This window comes from Lacerta agilis, chromosome 14, assembly GCF_009819535.1.
Source record: "Lacerta agilis isolate rLacAgi1 chromosome 14, rLacAgi1.pri, whole genome shotgun sequence".
In the NCBI taxonomy this organism is placed as follows: domain Eukaryota; kingdom Metazoa; phylum Chordata; class Lepidosauria; order Squamata; family Lacertidae; genus Lacerta; species Lacerta agilis.
Genome location: NC_046325.1, coordinates 18,980,710 through 18,992,815, shown reverse-complemented (window position 1 = coordinate 18,992,815; position 12,106 = coordinate 18,980,710). Strand labels below are relative to the sequence as shown.

General features: G+C 48.3%; 1 protein-coding gene across 1 annotated transcript; it reads left to right on the top strand.

Annotated features, from left to right (window-relative positions):
- Nucleotides 1-777: 777 nt before the first annotated feature.
- PRODH2 (proline dehydrogenase 2) lies at nt 778-9,871 on the top strand. Its single transcript, XM_033170844.1, has 10 exons — nt 778-1,029; nt 2,042-2,235; nt 6,106-6,226; nt 6,637-6,720; nt 6,831-6,911; nt 7,026-7,172; nt 7,328-7,494; nt 8,462-8,572; nt 9,402-9,490; nt 9,610-9,871. The coding sequence occupies exons 1-10, from the start codon at nt 778-780 to the stop codon at nt 9,777-9,779; spliced, it is 1,416 nt and encodes a 471-aa protein (XP_033026735.1). The 3' UTR covers nt 9,780-9,871.
- The last annotated feature ends 2,235 nt before the right edge of the window (nt 9,872-12,106 follow it).

Below are 12,106 nucleotides of genomic sequence, written 5' to 3'. Positions count from 1 at the left end.
CTTCTCATCTGACATGCTGAGTTTCAAGGCAGAAACTCAGAATGGCGCCACCCCCCACCCCACGGTGGAATTGTAGGTGGGAGTTAATGTGTATTATTTCTGAGGTGTTCCGGGTCACTTTTTCTATCCACCCCACTTCTTAAGGCTCAACCTTTTGCAGAAACAAGATGCTGGAAATGTTTGAATGTCACCCTAAACCATTGGCTGCCATGCTATCCCAGCCTTCCCCCAACCTGGTGCCCTCCAGATGCTTTGAACTACAAATCCTGTCATCGGGAGCTCCAAAGTTAGAGGTGCTGCCACACAGAAAGATTATGGAATCGCAGAACAATAGAGTTGGGAGGGACCCAAAGCGCCATCTAGTCCAACCCTCTGCAATGCAGGAATTGCAGCTAAAGACCGATGGATTGCAAGCGTGGAATAAACGTGGTAGCAGTAAAATGGCCAGCTCCACAAATTGAAGTGGTCAGGTGGGTGGTCATTCAAATAATGGGTACCCTCCAAAAGAAACTGCCTTTGATGGGATAAAGCAGTTGACTGCCTTGGAGTGCTGAAGTTTAATAAGTGACTTCTCAGTGGTTTTTCTACCCTACTAAACTGCTCCCGCTCCACCTGCCCCCACTAACCTGCTGAGGCAGCACCTTGTCGGCTGGGTCTTGCACTTTTTCTCTACTGCACGCCTCCCGCCGGGCTTTCCTGCTGGCCCCAAACGCTGTGGGATAGGCAGCAGGTGCTACACTCTGTCCAAAGCCGTGGTCCTCGGACAGAGGTGGCGGCATGCTGAACTGCGGGCCTCGCTTGCTCCACCGTAGGCTGGCTGCCCTCTGGGCTCCCCAAGCACCTTCTCCGAAATCTACATCTCCCCAGCCAGCCCCCCAAGCTGCTGCAAAGGACCCCACCCCTGCCCATCTCTCCCTGGACTTGGACGATGGGAAGGTATTCCACCTGAAGAGCAACTGGGAGCTCACTCGGGGGCTGCTGGTGTTCCGGCTCTGCTCCTCCCCATGGCTGGTTCGGAAAGCGCCCACGGTGAGACCAAGGGGGTGGGGTGGGGGTGGGGCTTGGATCTTGACCCACTGCAGGCCACCCACCCGCTCAACCAATTCATTTCCAGTCACCACCTATAGCTTAAGTGGTGCCCCACCCCAGTGTTCTGTTGTGGCTGGGGAGAGGGGGGTAGGTTAAGGGGCTTTGGGTCAAGCCTTGGGATGGGTCTGAACTGTATTCAGAAAGGAGTGTTGTTCCACCTTGTCAACGACAAATCGTTGCAGCGTGAAGCGCTGCTGTTCCAGAGTCCAGCCACTCAATTCCCTTCCCATTCCTGCTGGTTCTTCTTGCCCATCCCCACTCCTCCAGGAACCAGCCAACATTTCAATAGGTGCTGAAGATTCGTAGCCCCCATTTGCGATTATCTGCCCCTTCCCATAGGGTCCCCTTCCCCCAAATATTTGTTGAACTTCTGCAAGCCTTGCAGGACTCCCCGGCCGGATGATACTGCCCTCTTGTGTGTTGATGGGGCGTTTTGGCTCTAGAAGCACAAACACACGGAAAACCAACATCGAAAATTATAGGGAACAAGCAGAAACTGTAACAAAATGGTGCAGCGTGCAGCAATCCTCAGGATTTCCAGCTGCTCCATCCCACCACCTCCCCAGCATTCCAGTTTTGACTGAGCACCCTCAACCTCAGCAAGATGCTTTTGATGGGGTGTCACTCCCATTTCAGTTTCCTCCCCCCTAAAGTTTATTGAGGTACTTCTGCAAACTGTGATTCCCCCAAGGCTACTGATACGTCCTTTCTGTGCAAGGCTGCTGCTGTTTTGGCTATGTCAGCAACGGCGCTCAAAATCTGAACATTGGAAACGGAGGGAATGATTGTGCCATAAAGTTTCGATTCCGCTTGATGCCCAAAATGGATCCTTAATTGGCAGGTGCACCCATTCCTTGAACGCCTCTGCCATGCACTATTTGTTAGCTTTTTGGACTCGACATCGATGTCTATGTAGAAGTTGTTCCATAAACCTTTTATTTCTCTCCACCAGGTCCTTTCCGTCTCCCGGCGAGTTCTGGGCCACCGACTCTGGACTTCTGTGCTCCGTCTTACGCTGTACGGTCAGTTTGTTGCTGGCGAAACCCACACAGAGGTCAAGGAAACACTGCTACGGCTCCAGAACTTGGGGATCCGTCCTCTCCTTGCCGTCCCCATAGAGGAAGATGTGGGGCAGGCAAAGGAAGGGTGAGTGATGGATGAGAAAAGTGGGGAGGTCAGGATTTGGACAGCCAAAGAGAAGGCTGTGCCTTGATACTATGAGGAGAACCATAAGCAGGCCTAGGAAACAAGTCCTCTGACAGAGGTTTCAAGGCAAGGCACATGATTTAGCTAAAACGTGAGAGGCAGAGGACAGGGCTGGTTGATTTACTGCAGCTTCCCATGTAGTCCTCTGTACTCCACTCACATATGATTCAAGCATAGCTCCGGATGGATTCATATCAGCACTGGATTTAGGGTGGTGCAGGTGGCTCCCTCTCACGAGGCCCCAAGACGAGGGGGTGCAACATTGAGAAGATACATAATCGAGAAGATCCATTAGGGGCGCCAAATTTTGGCCTTACTACAAAAGATTACAAAAGATAAGGGATGCGGGTGGCGCAGTGGTCTAAATCACAGCCTAGGGCTTGCCGATCGGAAGGTCAGTGGTTTGAATCCCCACGACGGGATGAGCTGTCAAAACGGGCTGCTGCTGCTGGGAGGGGGGGAACCAGGAGCAGGACCACCCAGCCTCCCTGCTCCACCTGCCCTGTTTTTGGATTGCAGCCCCATTGGTGGGGTGGTTGTGGTACTAATTTAATAAGCAGGCGCTAGATAGCACAGTGTGGGAGTTGTCCCAACACACCCGGCAAGACTTAATGACCCTGAATGCTATGTTCTACCTCCACTGTCAGAGGCAGTAATGCTTCTGGAGGGATGCAGGTGGTGCTGTGGTCTAAACCACTGAGCCTAGGGCTTGCCGATCTGAAGGTCGGGGGTTCAAATCCCCGCGACAGAGTGAGCTCCCGTTGCTCAGTCCCAGCTCCTGCCAACCTAGCAGTTCGAAAGCACGTCAAAGTGCAAGTAGATAAACACATACCACTCTGGTGGGAATGTAAACGCCATTTCCGTGCGCTGCTCTGGTTCGCCAGAAGCAGCTTAGTCATGCTGGCTACATGACCCGGAAGCTGTACGCCAGCTCCCTCAGCCAGTAAAGCGAGATGAGCGCCGCAACCCTAGAGTCATCTGCGACTGGACCTAATGGTCAGGGGTCCCTTTACCTTTACCTTTACAAAAGATTACCTAAGTCTGCCCTTGCTTTGCCTTTTACCTCTGTGAGCGTGTCACACTTTCTTGGTGGATAAATGTGCTAGCTAGCACTTTGCGTGGTGACCTAATGGCAATGGTGCATGTGGCCCCAAGGGATAACAGTAATTTAAAATTTTTATTATTTGTACCCTGCCCATCTGACTGGGTTGCCCCAGCCACTTTGGGTGGCTTCTGAGAAATGATAAAAACGCAGTAAAACATCAAACATAAAAACCTCCCTATACCAGGGCTGCCTTCTATGTCAGATACAGTATTTGTTTATTTCCTTGACATCTGATGGGAGGCATTTCACAGGGCAGGTGCCGCTACCAAGAAGGCCCTGTGCCTGGTTCCTTGTAACCTCATAGTGAAGGAACTGCCAGAAGGCGCTTGGGGCTGGATCAGCTCACACCTTAGCCCTATGGGGAGAGGTGCTCAAGTGCTCAAATGTCAAGTGAGGAAGCATGATTCACACATCCTTATCTGCTGCACAAAGCTGTCTTCACAACCTGTTTTTTCCCCTCCGGTTTGTGCTCAGGAAGTGGTTATCCAGAGGTGAGGTGCTAAGGGTAGCGATGCATACTTTCACACAGCACATTGCAGCCACTGCCAATGCAAGATATAAATCATTCACCCTTTCATCTAACACATGTGAAATCACCTCTTGCTCAAAATGGCAAGAAACCACAAAACAGCCCCCTTTAAAATCTCAGAGTTTAAGAAGAGCACCGCCGGATGAGGGCCATGTAGTCCAGATTCCTGCTTCTCACAGTAGCCAGCGTAATGCTGTCGGGCATAAAGCCTCCTCTGGCAATTCTCTGTGATATACTGCCCCTGTGTCTGGAGGTTCTATTTAGCTGACATGATTAAGAGCCGCTCATAGACTTACCCTCCATGAATGCGTCTGATTTCTAAGAGCGCTTCCAGATGGAGGATTAATTTACAAATGGCTTGTTGGCAGCAGCTTCTAAAAAAACTTATTGCGGAAAGGGTAAATCCAGATTAAATGGCGGGGGCGGGGAGTGTAGGCTGGCATTTTGGTCCTAACAGTGTTGTGTGGACACTGTGAAAAAACAAAAAACAAAAACAAAAAAACCTTTCATGTGTGGAAAAGCTGACCATAATAATCACTCCATCTGGTCACAGTCTTCCTCATTATGGTGAGATGCATTGTGTTCTTAATTTAATTATAGGAACCATTTCTAAAGGTGCGTCACCTATACCTATAAATTAGCCAGGCCAATTATGCATATCTGTGCCCTCTTTTGGCGAGATTCGTAAGTGGCTTCCCTGACTGGAAGAACTGCCCTGGAAGGGAAATCTTAGCTCTGCTGCTTTGATATTAATATTTGCATTATTTGTGTATTGATTTTATTATACTGCATCTTTTGTTGTTGTTGTTGTTGTTGTTGTTGTTGTTGTTGTTTGTTGTTTTAATATGCATTGTAAACTAGGGTTGCCATATTTCAAAAAGTGAAAATTCCAGGTCTATGTCAGCCCTATGTAAACCAGCCTGGGATCAATATTATGAATAGACTGCCTTATTTGTTAATACTGCTGCTTATTTTGCTCTTGCTCTTGGCTTAAAAGCCCTCCAGCTTTTTATGATTTTTGGAATTGTTAGCCACCTTGTTTTTTTATTTTTAATGCTTTTCATTAACTTTTTGTTACAACACATAAATACACACACTAATGTATAACGACAGTTAAGAAACAAACAAAAAAGAAAGCACAAAACAAATAACAAACGTACAACCATAAATCCGTACGCTCTTGCACACGGACTTACGTTACCCTGACTTTATATTTCCCATTCTTATTTTTTTCTAGTAGATTTCCTACCTCCTCAAAGCGGGTCTATTTTCCTGTTTGTTAAACGGTTTCTTTCTCATTACATCATTTGAATATTTTGAAATGGCAAAACTGACAGATACAATTAGGGGACAGTCTAACCAAAGGTTCCAAAAAGTGTGGGGAGTGTGTAGAGATTACCTAAAAAAAAACCACAGTGTCCTCAAATCAAAACCTGGACTTGCTTTGAGTAATTTTCACAAACCATAATATGGTCTATAAGTACAGTAGATGGAGAAGGGTAGAAATGATTGTAAGTCACCTTAAAGCACTTGCCTTGCCCCAAAGAATCCTGGGAATTGTGGTTTTGTTAAGAGCTGTGGGTTGGGAACCGTAGCTCTGCAGCTTGACCTGGAGATGTCAGGATTTGAATCTGGGACCTTCTGCACGCAAGGCTCTGCCGCTAAGCTAGAGTCCCTTATGATGTGAGAAAAGGGGGCTATAACTTTTGGCCCCCACCATGCTCCTGATCAGCACCAACTATTTCTTGAACACAAATCATCTACCCAACATTGAAGAATTATCAAATAGACACATCTCATTTGGCCTTTTACTTCTCTCTGGGGAAACTGGCGACAAAAGCTTCAAGGGGATGATGACTGAACACCAGGACAGAGTGAAAGTGAAAGGTGGTAGGCAGATTGCAAGGGAAAGTAGGAGTTTGAAAGCGTTGCTCATTCTTGACGGATGCTGCCTGCTGAGTGTTTTCAAGCAACATGGTAGTACAAGAAGGAGATTCCTCCACACTGACTTTGGGATAGCTCAGTCAGTGGAGCATGAGACTCTTAATCTCAGAGTTGTGGGTTCGAATCCCACGTTGGGCAAAAGATTCCTGCACTGTAGGTGCTGGACTAGATGACTCTCGTGGCCCTTTCCAACTCTACAATCCTATGATTCTATCTGCTTTGCCCCAACCAGAGAAGACTGGTATGACAAGAATGCCCAATCTATGCTTACCTGCCTGGATCTGTCTGCGGTTGGTGCCGTCAATCCCATGATGCAACTGAAGGTGACGGCACTGATGGCAGCTGCGCTCTGCGTGAGTATTGTGGAATGGGAGAGGGACTGTCAGGGCTTTGGGGGGCAGCAAACTCTGAACGGATGTGTATCCTTGGTTTAAGTTACATTTATTTACCACTTTATACTGAAAAGAAAAATCTGAAGTGGTATACACCACAGAATTATAAAACATAGCATGCAAAGTAATTGGGCAGCATGGGAGTATCATGCAATTATCCTCTGGGGCATGATGTCTTAAAAAGTATTTGCTCTAGAGACTGGTGCCTCTGCTTGCTTCTCTTGCCAGCCCCCTCTCCTCCAGGATTCTACCATCTCAGTAATCCATCCCTTATTTTTGATGCATAGGACCTCCTTCTGGCCCAATTCTTGTGAAGGGAAGGGAGCTATCCTGCTTTTATTTTGGATTACTTTCCCCTGTTCCCTTTGCAGAAGACCATCGCCCTGCGTTTGCAAGAGCAGGAGACGAAGTCGGACATGAGCATCGAGAGAGTGGTGGCTGTCATGAAAGGGGAGGTGAGGAGCCTTTTCGCCGCTGCCTTCCGGGTGGAATACATTCGCTCCAAATAGAGCCAAAACTTTATTTGACCTGTGTATTCTCTCCCACTATTCTCCTGCCCGCACAGGAGCTGAACTTTGGCTGCCTGACCCAGGAAGAGAACCACCATTTCAAGAAATCGTTGAGGCGACTCAATTCTGTAGCGCAGGTACCCTAAAGGGGAAGATGGAAGCAGGGGAGCCCAGCCCTGGCAATGGTGAGCAAACCTGTCCATTTTGTTCTGGTTCTCATCTTCCCAACCTCCTTCCCTCTCCGTCTGCAGTATGCTGTGGAAAAAGGAGTTCGTGTCCTGGTGGACGCAGAATACACCTACATTAACCCCGCCCTGACGCTTGTCACCATGGCAATGATGGCTGTCTGGAACACCCAAAAGCCATGGATCTGGAACACATACCAGGCATATCTCAAGGTGAGTTCCTCCCCCAGAAACAACCCTCCTTCTACCCACCTTACTTCCTGGAAGTAAGGAAGGCCTGCTCTCACCTTGACAACTCAGTGGTATTGGAGGACTCCTTTGTGCTTTCCTGTTCTACTATGGTCTTTGGCCAACTTTTCTCCCTCCAGGACACCCTGGAGCGGTTGAAACAGGACGTCGTCCTCACCGAGCGCTTGGGTGTCTGTTTTGGGGTGAAGTTGGTCCGGGGGGCTTACCTGGAGAAGGAGCGGAAACTGGCAAAGGAAAAAGGATACCCTGATCCTGTGCAGCCCAGTTGGGAGGCTACCAACAAAAGGTGAGGACGACTACACCCTGTTCCACTACTCTGCGGGTCATTAATATGAGGCATGGGAAGAGAAGCTTCCTATGGTGTCTTCCTTCCATCGTGTGACCGTCCTAGGTCCTTTATGTGGCAAAATTGTCTATTCAAAGGGCTGCCTGGTCCAAATATGGTTTAAAGATAAAGAACTATAAGAAGGGAGCTCAGGAGTGGCCTTGAAATTGCCCATCACTCATTAGCACACGTGGATAGTAATCTGAGGTCACTGGGCTGCATGCACACCATCTATTGAAAGTACCGTACTTTTCCATGTATAAGACTAGGTTGTTTTTTTTTACTTAAAAATAATGTTAAAAGGGGGGGTAGTCTTATATACGGATAGTGCATAGGGGGAACGTGTGATTGGTTGCTGCTCCTAAAATAGAGGGTGTCTTATATACAGGGGAGAGTTATACATGGAAAAATACAGTACAGTGGTGCCTCAGGTTACATACGCTTCAGATTACATACTCCGCTAACCCAGAAATAATGCTTCAGGTTAAGAACTTTGCTTCAGGATAAGAACAGAAATTGTGCTCTGTTGGTGCAGCGGCAGCAGGAGGTCCTATTAGCTAAAGTGGTGCTTCAGGTTAAGAACAGTTTCAGGTTAAGAACGGACCTCCAGAAAGAATTAAGTTCTTAACCTGGATCTTGGGAACTCTGCCTTGTTAAAGTTCCTGGGAATTGTAGTTCTGTGAGGAGGTAAATCTACAATTCCCAGGATTCTTTGTGGGGAGACATGTGTTTTAAATGTGTGGGGTGTGTACAACTGTTATTCTCACTTGGATTAGACGCATTGCATTTTTCTATTATCAGTTATAGTGTTTTTCAATGCCCATCCATCCATCCATATAAACCAGCCTATACAAATTTGATGCACCTCTCTCATTTTTTGCCCCCTCTGCTTCATTCTGTTGCCCTCTTCCTTTTTCCCGTGATCCAGTTACCAGCGCTGTTTGGATTTTGGTTTGGATCAAGTGTCTCGAGCCAGGGGAAGGTTTGAGGTGATCGTGGCCACACACAATGAAGCGTCCGTGATACACACTGTTCAAAGGTAGGGGGAACACCACAAAGGGGAAGTTAGTGGGGTTGTCTTTCTATGTAACAAGCACCAGATGGCATGTCCACCAGTTCTGATGGTTTGGACATATGGGTATGGGTACTCTCTGAAAGTGGGAGCCACGGGTGAGGGGAATAGCCTTGGGAAACTAGCCGCCTTTTATCTGGAAGGGAGCCTCTCCGCACCACAACACACATACATACACAATTGTATGTGTAAGCACTGTTCTCTCCATGCTTCAGGGTGGAATTGCGCTGCCTATGTGACATCAGCAACCAATACTCCAATCCATATCCACCTCTCAGATCTATTTGCATGAAAGCAAGCTATATATACAAGGGAAGTGGCATACTGCTATCATGACATGCCTGGGAGCAAAATATTGGTTGTCGGCATATAGAGGTAAAGAAAAATCAGCACACATTGTCCGGGCAGACAGCTGACAGCCCATGCATCCCTTCTGGAGGAGTACAGGGACACATTATCCAGGACACCCGAGACAATAGCAGCAAAAGAAGCGCCATTCACATTATGCAAAACCAGTACACAACACACACAGCCACCACTGGTTAATGTAGAAATAATACTTCCATTGTTTCTTACAGCAACCCTGTAAAGCTGACCCCATAATATTATCCCCATATTGCAGATGAGGGATTGAAGGTGAGGTCTAGCGGCTCGCCTAAAAAACCAGCCGACATCTTTGTGACTGAGTTGGATTCCTAACCCTTGTCGCTTACAGCTTACGCTGTTCACTGCTATAATACTCTCATAACTTCTCCCCAACCTGTCACTGAAATGTGCTTGTTTCATCTCGTTTAAGGATGGCAGAGATGGGCATCGACAAGGGTGCTGGACCGGTCAGCTTTGGGCAGCTGCTGGGCATGTGTGATCAGGTTTCCTTGGCGCTAGGTGAGTGTGGACCCCCCCCCCACAGATGCTCCCCACACCCCCAGCCACTTCCCTTCCTCCTATGATATTGTCACCTCCTTTCTCTCTCTCTCTCTTTTAAATCTCGTGCCCAAATCTAGGCCAGGCTGGTTATGCCATCTACAAATCCATCCCTTTCGGCTCTGTGGAAGAAGTGATCCCCTACTTAATCCGCCGTGCTCATGAGAACCAAAGCGTCTTACTTGGGATCCGGAAGGAGCGAGATCTGCTGCAATTGGAGCTTCGGAAACGGGTTCTGAGGCGGCCATGAGGGAATCTAAATATCCCAAAGAACTACCCCACCTCCCAATGCTTATTCATGGAACCAGGGCCCTACATTGCAACATCTCCATATCACTTCCCTCATGAGGGAATAAACTGCCCTCTTGGGTTACCTGGTTTCCAGCATCCCAAAGCCCTAGACTCATTGGGGCTTAGTGATATGACGGGCTTTAGTGTTGTCAGGGTAGGACCTTGTGATATCATGGAGCCGCTAACTCTAGAAAGACAAAAACTGATCTCTTGTAACTCATAAATATATGAGACAGAGGAAAGATCTAGAAATGTGAGGCCTGGGAAGGGGGTAGAATCAGGGAAAATTGCTGGAGTTTTTATTTTGAAGATCTTGGGGGTGGGGGGGATGAAAGTTTAGGAAACACACTGACAAGCAAAACTCTTATGTAATGCTTTCTCTTTCAGAATAATGAGTTTAATTTTTTATAACCAATTACACAATTGCAAAGCTCCTGGATTCAAGAGTCGTAATTTGAGCTTGGCTGGTGGCCTTGAGATCTAACGTTGCTGCCCTGAGAACTTCAGCAGCACGGATCCCAAAATCTGAGGGTGTCTTCAGCTCCCACTTACTGTGTGTTTGCTGCATTGTCAGAGCTGGCTTTTGAATCCATCTTCCCATGAGGTTATCCCAAATGCATAAGTATCCCGTCCTTTGTTACAAAGCGCTCCTGCTTGAAATGTTTCTCAAACCACCAATTGGAGTCCTTTAGCCATTCAGATTCGCTTCTGTTCATGTACACACCAGGGGATGTTGATGGGACAGGGAACACAAGAAAAGCCCTTCTGGCCAATGGCCCATCACCCTGCACCCAGAATCCTGTTCTCAAAGTGGCCAACAATAGACGCCTGTGGGAAGCACCCAAGCTGGACACGAGCACAAGTCTTTTTGCTATGCAAAGGTGTTCACGCCCCCAAACCACCTGCCCACCCCAAAATGTGCTAAAGAAATTCCACACAAGCAATAACTGGGTTATTCTTACTAATCAGATTTTCAGTGTTAAGGGGGAATCCAGATTAGATGTTTTAAATAAATAAAAAGAGGACAGGCTGGCATTTTTAAAACTGTGATTATGGGTGCATGCTGCGAAAAACATGTGTGCTGCTACAGCAGCTCCAATCCCAGAATAGACGTGCCCTGTGTCCTCCTGTCCACTGGTTTGGTGCTGAGCCACACAGGCCAAACTGCAAGCCAGGTTTGGGGTGAGGGGAGCACAGATGGAGAAGGCTTAACCAAATTTGTGTATTAGCGAGTTGGACTCTCTGAGGAGAAGGTAGGTTAGTTGATGTTGACTCCTCCCAGCTCTACAATTTCATGATACTCCGAGGGAAGGAATAACTGGATGACAGATACAACAGTTCCACATTGCCCAAGACAGGGCAGATAAAATGGGATTTTTTGCAGTAGTGCCCTCCAGAGTGCTGCGATGGTAGACAGGCTGCCTTGTTTCTCTCCATGAAGAGAACAATTGGGGGCCTGCCTGTGTTTCCTGGATGGTTAGAGGTGGCAGGGGAGGGGGGGGGGTTTATAACTTGGCTTAACCTAAATCGGGAGGGGTTGGGATGGGTCTTGTAGGTTTTATTAAGAGAGCTTCCCCCCTTGCTTCCCCGTAACCGCAGCACCGTCCCAGAGTGGTCTTGCGGCTGGGCTAAAAAGGGTAGCAGCCCTGAGGACCAAGAGGCAGGGGCAGAGCTAAATCTGTTTGCCCGGGAGTGACCTTGGCACATCCTTGAGGGTTTGCCCGCTGCTCCGCTTCCTCCTCTGCCACCCTCCCCGCCACTGTGATTAGGGGAATGGAGAGGTGGGAGTGCAGCAGCTGTTTCCGAGCCCCATGACTTTTAATCTGCAAAGGCCCATTAGGAGGAAACAAACAGTCCTGGAGCTGCAATCCTTTGAAGGGGCTCAGATAGCCAAAGAGCCAGGAGTCTGAGCTCTTCTACTCCCTCGTCCTGTGCCAAGCTAGACTCTCGTTGCTCCCCACCCACACGTTGATGATGGTGATCAAACCCAAGTGTCCCGCTTCGGAAAACCTCTGGCCTTCCTACGCAAGAGGGTCCCTGCTTCCTCTTTAATCTGTTTATTCCTGCCCCATATGCTGCCCTTCTGAGCAGCGATTAAAGCGGATAAGCTGCTTTTGGCAGGGCCAGACGTGGAGCTGCCAGGGTGTTATTCCGACCTCTGCGGATGCCGGCAGCAGTGGGCGTCTCCAGTTGATGTGCCACAAAAAAGCCACCCCACGCGGATCCTGAGCGATCCTATACGAGGAAGTCCTTATTGTACACGACTGCTGGAGGGGAGGGAGAGGT

Bases quoted from the DNA above. Each gene is read 5' to 3' on its own strand.
- PRODH2 (XM_033170844.1), top strand. From the start codon at position 778: ATGCTGAACTGCGGGCCTCGCTTGCTCCACCGTAGGCTGGCTGCCCTC. The intron at 2,236-6,105 runs GTGAGTGATGGA...TGCCCCAACCAG, and splicing joins GTGGGGCAGGCAAAGGAAGG to AGAAGACTGGTATGACAAGA. The intron at 7,495-8,461 runs GTGAGGACGACT...CCCGTGATCCAG, and splicing joins TGGGAGGCTACCAACAAAAG to TTACCAGCGCTGTTTGGATT.